Genomic DNA, 20,875 nt, shown 5'->3' on the forward strand with positions numbered 1-20,875 from the left:
GATCGGATCAATCTATTTAAAGCGTTTGACATTTCAAACATGTTGCTTGCTTCGTGTGGTCAACCGCCAAGAAAAACCACAGAAGAAGAACTTGAGCCAACAACCCTCAATTATTAGCCCAGAGGGTGGCGGTAATGAAACACCTGTGATACAAGTGTCTGTAAAACGAAGAAGAAGAAGACACTGACCCGGTGTCACGTACCTCCAGTCTGTCCTGAGATTATAAATAAAACACGTGTCCGTTCACATTGTGAACAACAAATATTTACTATTTTTAGAGCAAAAATTCATTTTCTGGTAGTGCGCATGTGCACGCATGCGCATATACAATCTCCGATGCGCACTCAGTACATGACACCGGTACAGGAAACAGTGGAGCATTTCCTCATGTTCTGGAAACGCCGGGTTGATGGCAGAGCTGGCAGAGAGTGGTCCCGAACTTAGGAAGAAACTGGTCCTGCACGTGGACCTGAACAACACCATCGTGGTGTCTGACGGAGTGACGGCTCAGAGGACCGTAGCTGCTCTGGACTCATTCCTCACCAGTGTCACCTGGGGCCGGAGGAACCGTCACGGTACGAGCACATCATCACACTGTCAATAGACCAGGCTGAGCCACAGATAAACCACCTGTTATTATAATATTATTGTGTTTGCCACTGGCGTGTCCGCACTAATACACTAGGCACTGAGTCCTACAGGCGTGACGAGCAGCATTAGGATCTTTGTCACTCATTAATTAAATTACTAATTTATTCTAAATCTTAAATGATGTTGAAAGATCAATAAAACTTGTGATCACAATAGAAGTGTATTATAAAGCCTTAATCTTTTGCTCTTAATGAAAACTGAAATAGTTAACTGCAAAATAATGCAAATGTAATTTTATTTTACCTGAATTTAAGTTGTTTTACTCCTGAGTTTTTTTTTTTTAAATGTATTTATTTTTTATTAAAATGTCACAACATCCCTATATCCATACTATATCTCTATCTTTTATCTAAGAAAAATTTACAATAATAAGTAAAAGATTATTAATTAAATACAAGTGTACACATTACAGTAGGAAAATATAAGATAAATAATCATGATGACACAAAAATACAGATATATACAACGATTGAAGCTGTCAGATGAATTATACAGTTTGATCACCACAGGTAGGAGTGATTTCCTGTGGCGTTTTGTGGAGCACCGTGGTTGGATCATTCTGGTGATGAAGGTGCTCCTGTGACTGCCCAACACATCATGGAGTGGGTGGGACTCATTGACCAAGATAGACTTCACCTTGGACAGACTCCTCCTCTCTGTCACCACTGTCAGATCCAGTTTAATCCCCACAACGTCACTGGCTTTGCAGATCAGTCTGTTGGATTGCACAGACTCATAAAATATCCTCAGCATTTTGACGCAGATGTTGAAGGACTTCACAGTCTCAGAAAATAGAGGTGGCTTTGGCCCTTCCTGTGTTCTTCATGCCTTCTTCCCCCAGTCCAGTTTATTATCAACTCCCAGGTATTTGTACTCCTCCACAATGTCCACACTGACCCCTGGATGGAGACAGGGCTGACTGGCCACTTGGTTCTCCTCAGGTCCACATTGAGCTATAGACGGTTCCGCTCACTCCATGTGACAAAGCTGTCCACAGCAGCCCTGTACTCCACCTCGTCCCCCACCCCGATACATCTAACCACTGCAGAGTCGTCCGAGAACTTCTGGAGATGACAGGTGTCAGTGCAGTAGCTGAAGTCCATGGTGAAGAGCAAGGGAGAAAGTACAGTCCCTTGAGGGGCCCCGGTGTTGCTGACCATTTGTCTTCATAACTGGGGTGTGGAGTCCCATAGACAGATACATAAAAGTGTTTTTACTTCATTCTTACTGTGACTTCTTGTGTTTGCCACAAAACTGACTTTCTAACACATTTCTAATATTTTCGTTGAAAGAACAATATTGACAAAAACATTCCTGCATTAGATTTCTAACCAATGACAGACTCCTGCAGAACCAAGGCAGTGTAGAGAGCGAGTAGAGAGATGATGAAAACTGATTGTGCTTGTTTTTGTTCTTGCTGACTAACAAGAAGAAAGAACAAATGCTTCTGTTCTCCAGAAGAATGGACAAGCGTTTACTGGTTTTGGAAAAGCTCTACGTAGGATCAAACTTCTCTTTGGATGCATTCCGTGGCTTTGTTAAAGGATGGAAACCTATTCCATCCTGGAGGACAGATGTTCAGTCTCATTTGGTCCCTGTTTTCCTGCAGGAACCTGGGAATGGCTGAGTGAGACCCCCTCACTGCTGCCTCCGTGCACTGACGCCGTCAGTTACTATTCTCAGTTTGGTCGGGTGCCCGGCTTCACTTCTTCTGCTGAGGGACGTCGTTTCCGCGAGGTCCTTGAACGTCACCTGGACCTGCTCCTCTGGCCTGAAGGAGTAAAGGTCAGCACTGTCTGCAGAGCCTGAGCTTCTTCTCACAATGTTTGGAACTTTTCTGTTCTAACCGGATTAATGCTGTTTACAAAGCAGCTTCAGTCTTTCCTTTGGCTAATGGCTCTGCTAACTGCTGCTATCTGCTAATTGTTCTGAAGGGCCTTTTATGTTTTAAAAGATATATATATATATTTGATCAGATAGTAAGTCAGCCCATATTTTTATAAAACCGTTTTTCTCTTTGCGTTTCTGCTTACGCTTATCTTTGAAAAAGTTGATTGAGATGATTTGTTACTGGCTGATATGTGATTATTATAGCCTGTATTTAAAACATTAAGGCCCACAAGAAATCAAATAATTGACTAAATTCTACAGGGAAAAAACTGGGGCAACTTACTATTTAAACCATGAGGAACAAACTAAAAATTTCTCCAACAAAGTGCTGGATGATCTCAAGGAACAAATTATCTCAAGAACTGAAGGAGGAAATCTAAGCCAGACTACAGGGACTACGATGGATGTAGAGGAGAAAACTGTAAAAAAGAAAGAAAAAAAAAACTATTACAAAATTTTTTTACTGGGGTTGCAAAGGGGCCAAAAAAATCAAGAAAATTTCCACGAGGAACTTAAAGCTGCAGTTTGTAAGTTTTTTTTGCTATTATTTGGTCAAAAATCCCTAATCATCTTTGAGTATATTGTAATCCAGTGGACAGTGAATCTCTGCTCCTACTCCTGGCTCTGTAAATGAGCTTTAAAAATTAGAGGTGTCCCAGTCCGATATTGATATCGGTCAGATATCAGCCAGAAAACGAATATCGGATTTTATCGGCCTGCATCTAAAATCACCGATATGAGCTTTCCGATAAAAATTTTTCCACTCCAGCACTTCTATCCATAGGTGACTGTGGTTCACACTCTAACACAGTAACCTACTGTTGCTGACTGTTGTTTTTTGTTTGAGTTACATCACTTCATCAAGCCTTTTCTAACATTCCACACTACAAAATATGTAATAAAAGTATGATTCGTGCTGATATTGTATCGGATCATTATCGGTATCGGCCGATGCACCAGGCTGCAATATCTGTACCATATCGAAAGTGAAAAAGTTGTATCGGGACATCCGTATTAAAAATACAGAGATCTTTCTACCAACAGGGCGATTCCATGAGCTGTTTTAAGCAATACTATTGGCTGCTCGAGCTGCTCGTCAAGTCAATGCACGTTCACAATCTGAAAGTAGGGACAATGTGATGGCAGATATTCCCTCAGAAGTCTCTAACGCGGCTTTTGGCACAGCGGTTACACGGTAAAGCAAGAGTGAAAAGTAAGACCGAGGTGGAGAAGCAACAAAATAAAGGCTCAAACGAATGGAGTCCTCTGGCTGTGTGCGCGGCGGACTGCACGCGATCCGCTTTCAGTCCGTACACATTCTGCCCCACACACCGAGAGAGAGAGTGATATCAGACGGGATAAATACTTGTAAACCTAAGAGAAACATTTTATAAGCTGGCGAGAATAGATCCATTTCATTTGAAGAGTGGAGTCTGTCTGCTCTGATCAGCTGCTGGTATGTGAGCTGTGGCTCTGAACCTCTTACTGTCCTCACAGCAGTGAGGGATACGTGCTTTCATGTTTCTAAAACATCACAATACTCTCCAATAATACAAAATATAGTCCCTACATGTGTTACTAGTCTCTTCTATGGAGAAAACAGTCACAAGGAGTTCCACGGTTGTGCGCGTTCATGCAAGTGTTCCCAAGTAGACCAGTGCGATTCATTCAGGAGGGGGCGGGAGGAAGGAGGAGCGTGGAGCCTCTCACTATTCTACAAACTGCAGCTTTAAGCTTAGGAATATTAAAGAATACAAACTTTTCAGAGGAATTATTCATTGGAATTCACCAGAAATTGGGAGTGATTTTAAATACCTGATGCTGATATTTTATTTTAGGTTAAAATATATTTTCCCAGCTATATTTAACATCCCTGTTAAGGGCCAGCCTTCAATTTTGAAAATACCCCAATAATTCCCATTGAAAACTTCCAACTGTGTTCTAATGTTCTGTTTTTTCATTGTATTATTTTGAATAGATGCTAATATTTATGTTTGGATATGATGCAGTTATTTGCAGTTACACCAAATTTCTGGGTAATTTTAATTAAAAAAAAACTTGCATGAAAATTTACATTTTCAAACATTCCCAAAATTCCTGAGCTTAAGTTTTATCAGAAATTTTCTGTTTCTTTGCAACATTTGTGCTTGGCATATATTCAACTCCCTTTTTTAATTAATTATTTTTTTGTTCATTTCTCAGTTCAGATTATTTTTTCAGTGTTTTTATCTTTTATGACACTGCCTCAGTGTTATGTTGCTGATCCCACTAGGACACAGGTGTACAGCAGCTTTTAACTGTCACACCAGAGGAGAAATTCCTTCAGTGACTGAGAGGAAGGTTTGTCAGGTTTATCACTCAACACAGGTTACACGTCAATGACAAGTGGAGGAGCAACAAACAACAAAAAACTGGAATTACCACAAACCACAAAGTGGCAGCAGGGAGAACGTTTTAAGGAAATGGGTTCATTGACATCTGCTTAAAGGGGAAACTCGTCTGTGCTGTTTCAGTCACTGGAAACACAATTCATCCTCATTTTCTTTGGCCACCGGCAATTTTTATGCCTAGTTTCTCGAGATGTAACGATTCACTCAACTCACGATACTGGGTTCACGATACGATTCTCTCATGATTTATTTTACAAAATGAGGCTGTAGACAAATGATGACTGAAAAATATTCATTTTTTTCTTTGAAAAAAAAAACTGTACTATTTTCTTTTATCTTTAATTGTCAAAAGAATCCCTTGATAATCTATGCAAAACAATGCAATTTAATTAAAAATAAATCCTGAACGAAAGAAATAAATAATTCTGGCTCTACAGTAAACAATGCAAAACTGCATAATAGTTATTTTTCTTTTTAAAAGTGCAACTGAAAATGTATTTTGTGCCTTAACAATTGGACTTTAAAACAAATCCCATATCAAAGAAATAATATAAACAATCTCTGTGCTCCTCTGACCTTAGATTTCACATGTTCTTTCTTTCTCACTTCTTTCATTTTGTCTTGAGGAAGCCAAAAAGCTTCCACACTTCTGATTTACAACACAGTGGTGTGTCCTGAATTTCAAATTCTAAATAGATGGTGCCCTTTGCTGTAAAAAAAAAAAGGACTGTGATTCAATTTCAGAGCATCGAGGTGAACCGTGACACCTTTGAATCGATTTTTAACTGCCTCACGATTAATCTTTACATCCCTACTAGTTTTTGCTCCCACTGGATGTACAGGAGGACTTACAGTCAGTTATGAAACTAAATGTGATATGATTCCTACACAACAAAGCTCTCACAGTTTGACTTGTTGATCTTTGTTGTGAGTTTCTTGTCAAACAAGGTGAAGAAAGACATGTTGATGTTCCTGTTCACTCCTTTCATTAGAGGTGTTTAGCTTTTACATGGCAACAAAATTAAACCTTTCAACATTTTTCAAATGAGTGCACTTCTATTTAAATAACAACCTCTATGACTTTATCAGCCCTGAACAGATTTAGATAAAATGGTATTGTGTACAATGGTATCTGGCCTGTTTAGGGCAGTCTGACCACAACTATCCAGGAGAGAATTCTGTAATTACATAACTATTTTTAGCTGAGAAATAAGTTTAGTTTTTTTTTGAGGGGGTATACATTTGTCTAAACCAGTGATGTGTGACTTATATCACAGCGGGGCCACAAAAATGTGACTGTATCTGATCCGAGGGTCACATGATCAACATTTATGTCAGCATTAGAATAATGAGCAAAGAACAACAAAGAAGGGTTTTGTGTTTTTGTCGTTTTCTATATTTTTGTCTTGATTTGTTTGTGTTTTTGTTTCTTTTTTTGAGTCATTTTGTGTATTTTAGTTGTAGTTTTGTAAGTTTTTCTGTCATTTTTTAAATGTTTCTGTCATTTTGTGCCTGTTTGTTGTTGGGTTTTGTGTGTTTTTTAATTGTTATTTTTTTCTCATTTTGTGTATTTATGTATTTTGTGTGTTTTGCGAGTACTTGTGTGCATTTTTGTGGTCATATTGTGTTTTTGGCGTCATTTTGTGTATTTTTGTTGTCGTGCATTTTGCAATTTTTTAGTTTTGTATATCTTTTTTCTTTTGCATTTTGTATCATTTTAGTCTTTTTGTTTTGTATATTTGTCATTTTTTGTATTCTTGTATTATTTTTGTATTATTGTGTGTATCTTTGTTGTCAATGTGTTTTTTTTTTAGAAATGTTGCAAATTTTTATTGTTTTTGTATTGCTTTCATTTTGTGCATGTAGTTAAGTGATTTTTTTGCTGTCCTTTTGTATATTTTTCTCTAATTTTTTGTATTCTTGTAGTTGTCTTGTGTAGTTTACTAATAATTTATTCCATTTTTTTGTCATGTTTTTTTTTTACGGTAATTTTGTGTACTTTTCTTGTCGTCTTATACATGGTATGTAAAAGCAGAAGAGATGTAGATATCCCTGCTCTGTAGATTCTTTGCATCCTGCAGAGAGGAATGTAATACCTTCTGGATTTTGGCACCAAAACACTACTGAACAGATGAAGGGATAAACAAGAGAAGTAAAGATGACTTATGAACTAACAGCCTGACTGTGCTCTGCAGAGAGATGGAACGCTGTCGGTGAAGGGTGAAGACGGTCGGACCTACCACTGGATTCTTCCCTCTTTCTTCCAGCTTCTTAAAGACCTGGCACATGAAGGACGAGACTTTGCCATCGTGTTCCGCACGTTTGGAACCGACCTTCCTCGACTAATGAGGGCAATGTCTCGAGCAGTGATTGAAGGGGCTCATCCTCTGTTCCCAAATCTCCCAGAGCTCAAGGTAAGGTGCAATCCAGAGTCAAACTTATGGCCTGGGGCCCAAATCCAAACCTTTAGAGCATACTTTTTGGCCCCCAAGAAAAGTTTGCCCCAAATCAAATTCAAATTAGTCACAAAGAAATGTAGGTGAAGATCCAACAGTGACGGATATGTCAATTATTGCTTAGGCGTTGTCAGTGCGTTACATAGTTCACATATTTTATATTATTTGGAACGTGGAAATAGCTGACTAGGGCACATTAATGTTGAAACAACTCTTTTTCTCGCCCACTTGGGATCAAACTTCTCTGTATTTGGCCCCTGAACTAAAAGAAGTTTGACAGCCTTCCATTAGGCTGAGCTTTCATTGAAGGACTCTTTTATATTTGACAGTTTTTGATGCCAACGTCACATGTTTTCAGTCTGTCAGCAGAAGATCCTCTGAGATTTGTCTGTAAACGAACATTTCCATCTGTGTTGTGTTACAGTTGAGCATCGACGTGACTCCAGGCAAAATCCGCTGCAGCAAAAGCGCCGTGGTCCTGAGTCGAGGCCAGGAGCGCGTGTCCAGTCGGGACGGAGATCGGGAACTGTACCGTTACCTGAGCTCAGTGCAGGGTCTGGGAGGCTTCCAGGATCATTTTGACTGGTACGATGAAGGTCCTGAAGATCTGACTGAGGCTTAGTGTTCTCAGCCTGTCTCATCTGTGTGTCTGTGCATGTGTGTGTTAAGGTGGGCTCAGAACAGGTTCTCCATTGATGGTGGGAAGCCCTTCTGGGTGGATCCATTTGACCAACTGGTTCAGCACATCTTCATTGATGACAACATACGACATAACGACAAGGACACCATTGTCAATCCAAAGGTAAAGTCTGTTTTTACTCAGGTTTCCTTCATCGATGGAACCCCCACGTTCTTCAAACCATCATCAGCAGAGGGACAACTTTTATCACAACGGGGCTACAAAAATATGATTGTCTGACCAAGGGTCACATGATCAACATTCATTGTATTTCGAATTTTTACCAACCTGAGTATTAATACATGATTAGATTAATACAGCTTGTTTTTGTTTTTGTCTTGTTTTAGTTTTTTGTGTGTTTTTTGGATTTACATGTTATTTTGTATCTTTTTCTGTTATTTGTTTTGTGTGGCATTAGTTAATGTTTATTTTTGTTGTTGTTTTTGTGCATTTTTGATGTTCTGTATATTTTTCTGTGTTTTTGTAGCTGTAAGTTGCCCGTAAGGTCAGTTACAGTATTTCTATGTCAGCTCAGTGCGATGCTCTACTTCTAATCTCAGCTCTCCAGCTGCTGCTACTGTTTCTGTTTAATGTGCTTCTCCTTTTGAACTTTAACAGCTCAGATTCCTCTAATATGATTGCTTTGTATTTCTGTTGGATAAGGCAGTGATTTCACCCGGTGTCGCTTCACATCACCATCACCATCAGCCGCAACCAAAATTGAAGAAAATTTTAGCATTTCTTTGATAAATATTGGCTCTTAAACTCATTTGAGTTCTGGAGCAGTTTGATCTCTAATGGGCTGCAGATGTAGGTGTGAAAATTAGTAATTTCAACATTAATGTGCTCTAGTTTCCACATCCACGTATAAATGATATTTAAAGAACATACAATACCCAAGCAATAAGTGACAGATATCAGTCCCTGCAGGATATTCACTGAAATTTCCTTTATGTGACCGGGTCTCATTTATTTTGTCTTCCCCCCCCCCCACTAGGCCACTAGGGGGCGCTGCAAATATGGGACATTTGTATCTCTTAAATGTCAAGACTGATTTTTACCAAACATGGTGAGAATGACCTTGGGTCGCTCCTGAGGCCATATCTCAAAGTTAATCATGATTGGTCAAAGTGGGCGTGGCTTATTACAAAATAAACATTTATTTCAGCTGAAGTATTATGTTGAAGGTTGTGAAATTTACAGGGTAGATATAGAAGACCACACAGACCGCCCATACCCAAAAATTAGGAAAAGGTTGTGTTATGACAATGAATCTGGCTGGGGGATGTTGATGACTGTCTCATTGTTTGTAATACAGTTAAACACATTTTATTTTATAAAAAAGACTAGTACAGGTGCTCTTTAATTTAACTTCTACTATAAAGATCTTAAATATTGATGTTGAAAGAACAGATCAATAATTTCGGGCTACAAATGGCCCTAAATGAGACGGTTGAAGGTGACGTCTATTGCTCATATTAACCTTGCTTTGTTATGGATATGTGAAGAACATCAGGAATGGAATGTCACTCACCTCAAAGTAAAGGCTCTGATCCAATAGATTTGCTCCATATTTAATGACCTTATTCTGCGATGCATCAGTGAAACGATCACTTTCATTTTTTACCTCCTGTTTCCTCTGCTCCTCAGATCTTCCTCCAGCCCGGCGGCTCACACACTCGGACAGCCAGCACCTCTGAGCTGTACGACATCACCTTGATCCAAACTGACCTCCTACAGGCCATTTCCAATCCCAACTATTTCACCCAGCGTGTTCACGTCTGTGTAGACAATTATGAGAGCAATGTCCAACAGGTGGCAGGCTAGATCGCCATGTTTACTTGCATATCGCGACTGAACTTTATTATTTACATCCATTTTTACTTTTTGTGATGCTATGAATTCACTCATTTTAGTTTGAAACTGTTTTTAAAGTCCTGCACGGAGAGGTTGTATTTGAGTTTTTATTTATATCTAGAGAAGATGTTGACTTGAAGAAATGCTTTAAAATGTTGACATGTTTACATACACATTGAAAATAACCTCAGGGCAAAAGTTCTAGTTTTAAGAAGATTTGTAGGTGTTTACCATATTGTCCTTTACCATGAAATGAATAAAAAGCTGCTAAATAAATACACATTACCTTTGAAAACCAACTTAACAAAATGTTTAAATCATTTTGCAAACTCCAAACTATCATGAACGGTTCCTTCCTTGAACACATTCATGTAGATAATCTGTGGATGCATGTATACTTTAAGTGCTCACAGAGTTATTATGGCAGCTAGTGGAAAAGTTAGAAAAGGGTTACTATATTTTAAGAAATGTTATGTAGCATTTTCAGCACCATTTTCTTTGTGTAAGCAGAGAGTGTTGGGTGGTAACTGCTCATTTATTAACTGTCCGTGGTCTTGAATCTTTTGTAATGAGGTCAGTACAAAAGCTCTGATCAAAGGTAAAGAGGTCAGTACAAAAGCTCTGATCAAAGGTAAAGAGGTCAGTACAAAAGCTCCGATCAAAGGTAAAGAGGTCAGTACAAAAGCTCTGATCAAAGGTAAAGGGGTCAGTACAAAAGCTCTGATCAAAGGTAAAGAGGTCAGTACAAAAGCTCTGATCAAAGGTAACAAGGTCAGTACAAAAGCTCTGATCAAAGGTAACGAGGTCAGTACAAAAGCTCTGATCAAAGGTAACGAGGTCAGTACAAAAGCTCTGATCAAAGGTACTCTTGCAAACGCAGACGTAAGACAAATCTGAAAAGGATGTAACATCAGTAATTATTCCTTGTGCAAAATAAGAAAATATCTTCAACTTACGTTCTGTAAAACATGTATTTATTCATGACTATTGCTTTTAAATCAAACACTGAAGATATTTGCAACCGATCCTACCTAAAATACTGTAGTGACTACATTTTGTATCTTTTTGTGTATTTTCGTTGTAAATGAACAGGATTTATATAGCGCTTTCATAACTACCGAGTTGGTCCCAAAGCACTTCACAATATCAGCTCCTTCATATATCAATGGGACACCAATTGTCTTTTAGGATTTTTGGATTAATTTTTGTGTGTCTGTCATTTTGTATATTTTTCTCTCATTCTGTATCATGTTTATTTTTGGAGTCCATTGCATGTGACCCCTGGGTGACCAGTTGGGTCAAAACGGAGCAACACAATCTTATACGAGTCCCAAGAGTCGTTGAAAAGTTCAAAAGACTGGTGAAAAGTTTATTCTTTTTCTGAACGTCAATCATTAGTTTGAGTGAAGGTGATCTGTTTGAGATGGTGCTGCAGGAGGCAAAGCAGCCAATTTGAAAGTGTCAATAATCAGACAGTTTAAAGAGCCATCCTGTAATGAACATGGCTTTTCCAGTGTTCCTGTGTCACTTTAGGGTTTTCAGGCTCAGAGTGGTTAGTAGTCTTTTATTTTGCCTGAATGTCTGCACAGTGCAGCACCTTGTTCTCCAACCGCGAGCGCTCGGCTTCAAACACCAGCAGATGGCTGTGCAGCGTCTCCTCTGGCCCCGACCGAATCAGGGAGGCGTCGTCGCTCTGCACAAACACACAGTGAGACTTTGTCCTTTCCTTCCATGATAAAACCGTTTTTTTGTTGTTTTTTTTAAACAGTATTCATCAGAAACAGGATTTAAAACACAAAAATACACCAAATTTCTCCAGAAACCCACAAGATGACAACAAATAAAAAACTATTAAAAAATAACAAATGCCTAAAAACAGAATGTCTTGTCATGTTGTGTATTCAAATAGAAAACAGTAGGGATGCACCGAAAAGAAAATTCTTAGCCGAAACCAAAAGACAATACGCAAATTATTAGTCCCAATGCATTTATGGCTATGAATGTGTACTTACCTCACTATAATTAAAACATTGCAATTGTATAACTTAATATTAATGCTTCAAAGAACAAATCAGTTCAAAATCTGAAACTTGCTCCGTCAACTCTGCTCAGAAGATGCTGTAGTGCTCAGATGTATTTAAATACAGTTTGCTTGCGTCTTTACAACATTCTGTTTCAGTAAAAAAATTGTTTTGGCCAAAAACTGAAAATGCACTGTTGGAACTGAAATAATATATATTTAAAAAAAAAACAAAAAACAAATCACTGAAGTATTTTAAAAATTGCAAAATGACAACAAAGACCACATAACACAACTACATAAATAAATAACAGAAATATAGAAAACAAGAAGACAGATGTACACTTAATATATTATCACATCAGAATATAAAATTACTATCTTAAATGGTTTCTGAGAAAAGCTGTCCCATTTGAAGATACCTCAAACAAAGTAAAAAAACGAGCGCAATAACTCCGGAAAAAATAATTACGCACTTCTTATTTTCGAACTCCATCAAGATATTGATACCCTGAAGCCACACACAGAATTCGGTTATCGTAGCTTAAACGGTTTCTGAGAAAAAGCTGTCCACTTTAATTCATACAGACAGACGGACGGAGCTCAAACTTTTATCCCCCTACCACATTTTTGTGGCAGGGGATAATAACCACAATAATACACATACTCAGAACACACAAAACAGGAAATATACAGAATGACAAACTATACAATATAACCACAAAAACACAAAATCAAACCAAACATTTAGTTTAGTTGCTCTCACCGCTACAGCTGAGATGAAGGCGTCCGTGAGATGATAATCGGCCACCCCATGTCCGTGCATGCCAAAGTTTTTGGGAGCGAGACATTGCGGCGTGTGCTTTGTTCTCTGCTGGCTCAGGAAGTCAAAGACGTGGACGTCGTGTCCGTCATAGGACAGCTCGCCCTGTGGAGACACCAGCGTCTGTCAGCACAGAACATCAGCCTTCTGTGTGGTCTGTGATGTCAGATACAGACAGTGGACAGACGTTCCTAAGGCTGCTTTTCACTGACGCTCTAAGTTCTACTGGTGGCTGAACGAGAACCATCCTGTTTAAGTGGATGTCGGCTTGTTTTTGATAGAAAACAATGTTTCCAAAGAGCTAAGCATCACATACAATGATAGCATTATGGCTTCCACTCACCTTCACTATTGTCACTTTATCTTTGTTATTTCTGCTCCAAATCTTTGCATTCTCACCTTGCTGCCATAGATGGTTGTTCTTCGCTTGCAAATTTCCTCAGTGAACGCCACCATGGTAAACGCTGCAGTCAGCCCACCCTCAAACTCCATATTAACAACCTGTGCCAACAAGAACAATCCACTGAGTGTCAGCCTTTGTCCCCTAAAAAGATTCAGAAATTAGCTTCAGGTAATGATATCTGTGATAATCTATTTCTATTACTCTAATGGAAACTTTTATTATTGACTTATTATTATTGTGAGCTGCACATTCTAATGGAATTAAAAGCTAAACAATAACACGATGCATGGTGTATTTAATATGACTAACAGATGCACAATCTGTGTGTAAACTATTTAAAATATAATAATAATAATTAAAATATGTAAATGGACTATGGTAAATGGACTTGATTTATATAGCGCTTTATCACCACACTGAAGCAGTCTCAAAGCGCTTTACATATCCACTCATTCACCCAATCACTCTCACATTCACACACCAGTGGGACAGGACTGTCATGCAAGGCACTAGTCGACCACTGGGAGCAACTTAGGGTTCAGTGTCTTGCCCAAGGACACTTCGACACATAGTCAGGTACTGGTGGTTCCTTTACATCAGAGATCAACCAACACAGCAAATTATTATTTTTCTGTCCTTGTGTGTGTTTTTGGAGTTGTACTGTATATTTTTTAGTAGCCATTTTGTGTCTTTGCTGTCTTCTTTTGTGTATATTGTCATTTTGTATTTTTAAGAATTATTAGGTCTGTTTATGAGCGATTGTGTATTTTTTTGTTGTCCTTTTGTGTACTTCTGAAGTTGTATATTTAGTTTTGGGTATTTTTGTGGTCATTTTGTGTTCTTTTTGTATTACTCTGGGGTAATTTAATGTATTTTTGGAGTGATTTTGTGTATTTATGCTGTCCTTTTGTGTATTTTTAGAATAACTTTGTGCAATTACTTTCGGAAAGTGCACAAAATTAGACCGAGTGCCTCATGTGGCCCCCGGACTGCCAGTTGCCCATGTCTGCTTTACATAAAGGGTTTGTGGCTCTTACTCATGAAATAAAAACATCTTCTCTTGTCAGTTTTTTTTTTTTTGTTTAAGGCAACAAAGTGGAAAGTGTTTTTTTTTCTGGTTGAATGAAACTGTATTTGATGCGTTTTCTCACCTGGTTAGTGCAGACATCATTGTCACACTCGTACACACAGCGGCCATAAGCTCCAGTCCTCAGAGCCTCAGTCACTGACTCGATGTCCACAGACGAATCCGTACAAATAACTGACATCGGCCAGCCAGTGTTACCCTTAAACACATGCACACACACACAGGAAACAACAAAGTTTGTGTGTTTTCGTTGTTGTTTTGTGTTTTTCTGTGTTTTCTGTCTTTTGTTATGTTTTTGGAGTCATTTTGCATATTTTTGTTGTTTTTGTATTTTCCGGTCATTCTGTATATTTCAATAGTTTTGTGTGTAATATGTCATTGAGTGTGGGGTTTTATTTAATACATATTTTTCATTTATTTTGAGTGATTTTGCTTATTATCGAGTCATTTTGTGTATTTTTGTTGTCTATCTGTGTATGTTTTTATTTGAATTCTTGTGTTGTTTTGTATATTTTAGTGGATTTGCCTGTTTTTCTGTCCTTTTTGTTGTTTGTCTGTTTTTCTTTGATGTCCTTCTTTGTTTTAGTGGTTTGTGTGTTTTCCTATTTTTTTTTTTTTTTGGTTTTTTTATGTTTTTGGAGTCATCTTGCGTATTATTTATGTTGTCGTTTTTTGTATTTTTCTGTCATTCTGTATATTTTCGTTTCATGTTATGGGTCATTTATGGGTGTGTGTGTGTGGTTTTGCATATTTCAAGCATTTCTCTTGTCCTTTTTGTGCATTTTCCTGTAGTTTCATGTTGCGGTCCTTTCCTGTAATACTTGTGTTTTAGTCATTTTGTGTATTTTTCCAGCTTTTGTGTATTTGTCAGTCATGTTGTGTGTGTTTTGGGGGTCACTTGGCCCGCCACTTGTCCATGTCTGCATAAGAAAGATTAAAAAAAAAGGTGCATCATTGCGGTCAGGTATTGTAGAGTGTTAGAATGCTGACCTTTTTCACTTGGTCCAAGTAGATTTTGCTTGCAGAGTACGGACACTTTTTCTCCACAGGACATTCGAGGCAGCGATCGGCAGCTCCTGCTGGCTGATAGAAAACAAAAACATCATCGATACATGAAGCATGTACGACTTCTTTAAGCCCACATGTACGTGTTTAATATACAAACCTAATCACGTGTTAAAAAATAACCTACAATGCTTAATAATTAACAGTGACTCCTTTCACACACTGTGCCTGTACAGAGTCCACACCTTGTTTTGCTTGTTGAAGTGGCTGAGAGATCCAAACGACGACACTTTGACACACCTGCCAAAGTACAAAAGTCCCCGTCAAATGTTTCTCATTCCAAACCCGGTGAACTCCCTGCCCAGCGTTACCTGCGTGCTCCTGCCCAGTGGTGGATCAGGTCAATGTCATGGCATGACTTAGCAAGAAGAGAAAAAGAGCTTTCTGCCTCGTTCCTCCAGTTCCCCCGAACGAAGGCGTGAGCGAAGTGATAGAAGCCGACCTGGAGCAGCAGATGACAGTGTGAACGGATGTGATTCACTAGAACTGTTTCAGACAGGGTTGGGGTCAATTATAATTGTAATTGCGTATTTGATCATTCGTTCCAATTATGATGTAATTATAATTGTAATAGTAATTTGAAAAATCTGTCACCATTGTAATTGAGTTAAGATAATTGACTTTGTAATTGTAATTACCATGAAAATTCAATTAAAACTGTCAATTGCAATTTCATTATAGGCAGGTCTATGGTTTACATGTATGTAGTTAACAAATATTGAAAAAAAATTTCATAGTAAGTTTTCCCACTCATACAGGTGGTAAGGGTTAGAAGAGTTAGGAGTTAGTGGATTACTTAGGATATAATACAATTTGTTTTTAATATGGACAATACAATTTTACAGAGTAACAATACTGTGAATGTAACTGATGTTTATGGCTATTGCTAAGTTCCAACTCATGTCCCAAGTTGGACTTTTACATTAAATATTATAATCAATGCACGAAAATATAAACGTAAAGATGGAAAAATGACATTGTACACACATAAAAAAAATGCACACAATCCTCACAACACAACTGTACTGTATATGAATAAAAGTTAGTAAAATTGTAATTAACATTCAGGGGAAAATACCAAGTGTAATTGGAAATGATGCCAGTTGTCGTAATCATAATTGAACAGTAATTGAACCTGGATGATTGAAAACGTAATTGTAATTGAAAAGTGTAATAGACCCCAATCCTGGTTTCAGATATCAGAAATATGATCAGTATAGAAATATAGATTGTCGTATTTACTGTAAACATGCAAAGGTTGCATTAGAGCAGGGCCCATTTTACTTCAGGGGCCAAATACAGAACACTTAGATCTCAAGTAGGTCAAAGAAAATAAGCAATTTCAACATTAATGTGGTGTTCTGTGTGTTATTAGAATACTACACATCCCAGCATGCCGCAGTAGTTAGGCGCATGCGCGGTAACACTGGTTGGTGGTAAGCAGCCATGCAGGCAGCACGATATGGTTTATGTGTGAAGACTGCATTAAAGTTAACCTACACGTTATCACGCCTTGTCTGTTCATTGGGAACATACGAAGACAACACATGGTGTCAGAAGTGGCCGTGAGCAGCTACAGGAGGATGTTTTGCCACGGGAGAACGACGGAATAAAAAAAAAAAAAAAGGAAAAGTCCGGTCGCGTGAGTGAAACGTGCTAACAAAGCAGCATGCCAGCGGAGTTTGCTAATGGCTACGGGCGTTGTTACGAGTAACAGTGGAAGTGAAACGGGGGAAGGAGAGGAGATTGAACAAGAAGAAGAGGATCTCGGGCTCGAATCGGAACACAACCAGCACCAACAGAGAGCTGTGGAAGTTGTCTCACCCCGACGTACGCTCATGGAGAAGCTAAGTCCACCCACTTCAATGCAACTGACTGGTAGTCTTGCTGATAACTGGAAACGCTTTAAGCAACGATTTAATATATATCTAGCAGCTAGTGGAGCAGGGGGTGATGATGATAAACAGAAAGCTCATATCTTTTTGCATGTTATTGGAGAAGATGCTTTGGACATATACAATAGCTTTCAGTTAGATGAAGCTAATCTGACGTTGGCAGAGCTAATGACAAAGTTTGAGAACTACTTCGTGCCTAGTCAGAACGTGACCTTTGAGAGGTACAAGTTTTTCACCCATGACCAAAAGCAAGGAATACCTTTTGATCAGTACCTAGCAGAGCTCCACACGCTGAGTAAAACATGTGAATTTGACACATTGAGAGACTCATTAGTGAGAGACAGGATAGTTTGTGGCACAGTGGATAATGGTCTCAGAGAAAGACTGCTCAGAGAGACAGGACTCACACTGGACAAGTGTGTTAGTATGTGCAGAGCTGCAGAAACCACCCGAGCACAAGCAAAAGAGCTACGGAGAGGTGAAACTACAGTTCATGCAGTACATAAAGAACAAAGGAAAAAGAAAACATTTACCAAACAAAAAGACCAAAAAGAGAAATCTGAAGAGTTCAAGTGTGGTAAATGTGGAGGCAGCCACAAGCCTAAGTCATGTCCTGCATTTGGAAAATCCTGTAACAACTGTGGAAAAAGCAATCACTATGCTAAATGTTGCAAGGCAGCTACAAAACAGAAAGTTCACACAGTCGATGAGGAAGAAGAGGATGACGAGTTCATTGTGGATGTGGTGCAGGCCTGTACAATCGAAAAGGAGGAATGGATTCTGCCAATCAAGGTAAATGAGACTATAATACCATTCAAGTTAGACACAGGTGCCCACGTAAATCTGCTATCTATGGAGGACTACAAAACACTCACTGTAAAGAGCAAAATCTATCCAGTGAAAACAAAAGTGACAGGATACACAGGAGAACGTGTCCCTGTTAAAGGTGGATGCATTGCAACCTTCAAACACAAAAGCCGGCAGATAAAAGCACAGCTACTGATCGTGGACATGAGAGTACAACCAATCCTGGGACTCAGCGCATGTGCCAAGCTCGATCTGGTAAAAAGAGTGTTTGTTGTGACATCACCAGAATCTGCAAATGATCAAGACTCACTCATGGAGGAGTATAAAGACTGTTTCGAAGGACTTGGATGTCTACCTGGAATACATAAAATACATGTGGATAAAAGTGTGCCTCCTGTTGTTCATCCCTGCAGGAAAATCCCGTTCGCACTGCGAGAAAAACTCAAAGAGGAACTAGTGCGCATGGAAAAACTGGAGGTCATCAAGAAAATAGAAGAACCGAACAGATGTTCAACTACAGCAGACTAAAAAGGACACTGCAGTTCAGGACACGGTTCAGCAGGACACAGCTGAATTTGTAGAGCCAACTAACAGTGGGCCTGACCACACTGACTGTGGTCTGACAGCAGCGTCTGCGTCACCAGCTGCTGAGAGACTTTCCAAACTCTCACAGTCGCCAGCTGTTGAAGGACTGTTTAGACCTAAGAGACATGCTCAGCCACCTAAAAGGCTGATTGAGAGTTGCTGAAGACTCCTGACTATGGACTGTTGCTAAGCACAGGTGCAACCTGGACCCTTAAGTTAATAGTAATATGTAAAAAAAAAAAAAAAATGTAAAGAAAAAAAAAAAAAAAAAATGTATGTGAAAAATGTTTACATGAATCTAAGTTGATGTTTTAATGCTTAGTGAGTTTGCACTTTATTATTCTTCAAAACAAAAAGTGTTTACATTGAAAGGTCGTTTACAAGTGTTATAATGCTTAAGGGGAAATGCAAAGTTTTAAAATAATTAGTATTATACCTAAGCATGGTTTGTTGTAAGGAGTAAATATTATGTCTTCTTTATAGGGGGAAAGATGTGGTGTTCTGTGTGTTATTAGAATACTACACATCCCAGCATGCCGCAGTAGTTAGGCGCATGCGCGGTAACACTGGTTGGTGGTAAGCAGCCATGCAGGCAGCACGATATGGTTTATGTGTGAAGACTGCATTAAAGTTAACCTACACGTTATCACGCCTTGTCTGTTCATTGGGAACATACGAAGACAACACAATTAATGTGCCAGAGTTTGTACCTCCATGTATAAATGATACATAAAACTGTATATGTAAGGAACCTACAATATCCAAGCAATAAGTGACAGATTTCACTCCCTGCAGAATATTCACTTAATTTTCCTTTATTTTGTCACTAATTTGTATTTAATTTGGTAAAATTGTGTGGAATTATTTATGGAAAGTTGCAGGATTTTGGAAAAATGGAGAGTTCTTTCCACATATTGTGTTTAAAAATGACTGCTATCATGTGACATAAGCGTGGGAAAACTGTGAGTGCTGCAAATATTGTGGAGTTGGAGACTGAGATTAGATTATATAACTGAATTAGTTTGTAATTTACACAATAATTCATGTTTTCGCTGTTATTGTCACTTCCTCCTGCAGGACGAATTGGCTGCTCAAAGAGCCGGATTTGGCCCCCGGGCCTTGATTTATTACACAGGAGTGACTTTCCCTTGTGCACATTCACTGTGGTTTTTACATGTATTGTGTTGCACACAAACATAAAATCTCAAACTCAATAATGAATGTAGCCATTTAAAGATGATATTATATTCAGCGAGTATTTGTATTCTTACCGGCTCCAGGTGCTGAATGTGGACCACGTCACCAACGAGTCCAGCGTCAATGAGCTCCTACAACAAGTTTAAACCTTTTTACTTCATAAAACAAGCATCGTCACAAACAAAGGTTACTGCTGGGGTTCCAGCATCTGCATGTGCAATGTGATTTACTCTGATCCATGGGTCACGTCGTCAACATTCATGTCAGCATGTAGAAAAATGAGCATTAATCTGAGCATTGATACAGGAAAAACAAAAGTGTTTGTGTGTTTTGTGTATTTTTCTGTCATTTTGTGCATTTCTGATTTGGTTTTTACGTTTCTTTTCATATTTTTTTTTTAATTTTAAATATAAGTTTTAATTTGTTCCTAACTACTGAAACTACTGTGACATATTACAAACGCATGGAAGGGAAAAAAGTAAATAAAACTAATATTTTATAGTCTATATACACTACCAGTCAAAACCCTAATTTTTCCAGTTATTTATTGCAATTCAAGTCGTGCAAGTCCAATGAATAGCTTGAAATGGCAGAAAGGTAAGCACTGAATAGTCAGAGGTTAAAAAAAAAGGTTTGTTACCCAAAACTGAAAAATAATGTAGTTTCAGAATTATACAAATAGGACTTTTTCAGGGAACGTTAATAATTTAAAACTGTTCTGTAGCAAAGAAGGTTGAATCAGCCTTGAAAGCTGGTGCTACTAATTCTTACAGGTGTTCCAACTTTTCCTGGTTATTTACAACCCCCTCTGTATGTATAACTGTACTTTGATGAGTCAAATGCTTAGAATACATTTTGGTCTATAAATTGAATCTGTGATTTATTTTTCAACTCAAATTGCTTATTTGTTCTATGCTGTCATTTCAGAGTGCAATGACACAATCAACTGAATAAATTTCAGTAAAAAACCGGAAGAAGTGTTAAGTTCTAAAACTTTTGACAGGTAGTGTATATGCTGTATATATATATATATATAAACCCTTGTATGTAAATCTATATCAATAATTACA

At 38.4% G+C, this 20,875-nt stretch overlaps 2 protein-coding genes across 7 annotated transcripts in view; one reads left to right on the top strand and one right to left on the bottom strand.

Annotated features, from left to right (window-relative positions):
• The first annotated feature begins 308 nt into the window (after nt 1-308).
• LOC114467598 (uncharacterized) lies at nt 309-10,222 on the top strand. Of its 2 annotated transcripts, XM_028454019.1 has the most exons (9): nt 444-575; nt 1,161-1,515; nt 1,593-1,755; nt 2,081-2,149; nt 2,261-2,436; nt 7,127-7,345; nt 7,812-7,972; nt 8,057-8,189; nt 9,717-10,222. In XM_028454019.1, exons 3-9 carry the CDS (start codon nt 1,722-1,724, stop codon nt 9,891-9,893), a joined length of 969 nt encoding a protein of 322 aa, XP_028309820.1. In that variant the 5' UTR covers nt 444-575; nt 1,161-1,515; nt 1,593-1,721; the 3' UTR covers nt 9,894-10,222. The 2 variants fall into 2 exon arrangements, with proteins under 2 accessions (XP_028309819.1, XP_028309820.1); XM_028454018.1 differs by lacking the exons at nt 1,161-1,515; nt 1,593-1,755; nt 2,081-2,149 and having other exon boundaries at nt 309-575.
• Nucleotides 10,223-11,259: 1,037 nt separating this feature from the next.
• The window catches only part of LOC114467597 (putative oxidoreductase YteT), a 30,050-nt gene continuing 20,434 nt past the window's right edge, over nt 11,260-20,875 (bottom strand). For all 5 annotated transcript variants that reach the window (XM_028454014.1, XM_028454015.1, XM_028454013.1 and 2 more), the window contains exons 7-14: nt 19,880-19,936; nt 15,633-15,763; nt 15,507-15,561; nt 15,247-15,339; nt 14,321-14,455; nt 13,166-13,267; nt 12,710-12,871; nt 11,260-11,616 (exon numbers count right to left, since the gene is read on the bottom strand). In XM_028454014.1, the coding sequence (XP_028309815.1) occupies nt 11,488-11,616; nt 12,710-12,871; nt 13,166-13,267; nt 14,321-14,455; nt 15,247-15,339; nt 15,507-15,561; nt 15,633-15,763; nt 19,880-19,936 (864 nt within the window). In that variant the 3' untranslated portion in view covers nt 11,260-11,487. The remainder of the gene's footprint in view (nt 11,617-12,709; nt 12,872-13,165; nt 13,268-14,320; nt 14,456-15,246; nt 15,340-15,506; nt 15,562-15,632; nt 15,764-19,879; nt 19,937-20,875) is intronic.

The sequence above is a fragment of the Gouania willdenowi genome, chromosome 7 (genome assembly GCF_900634775.1).
Source record: "Gouania willdenowi chromosome 7, fGouWil2.1, whole genome shotgun sequence".
Classification (NCBI taxonomy): Eukaryota; Metazoa; Chordata; class Actinopteri; order Blenniiformes; family Gobiesocidae; genus Gouania; species Gouania willdenowi.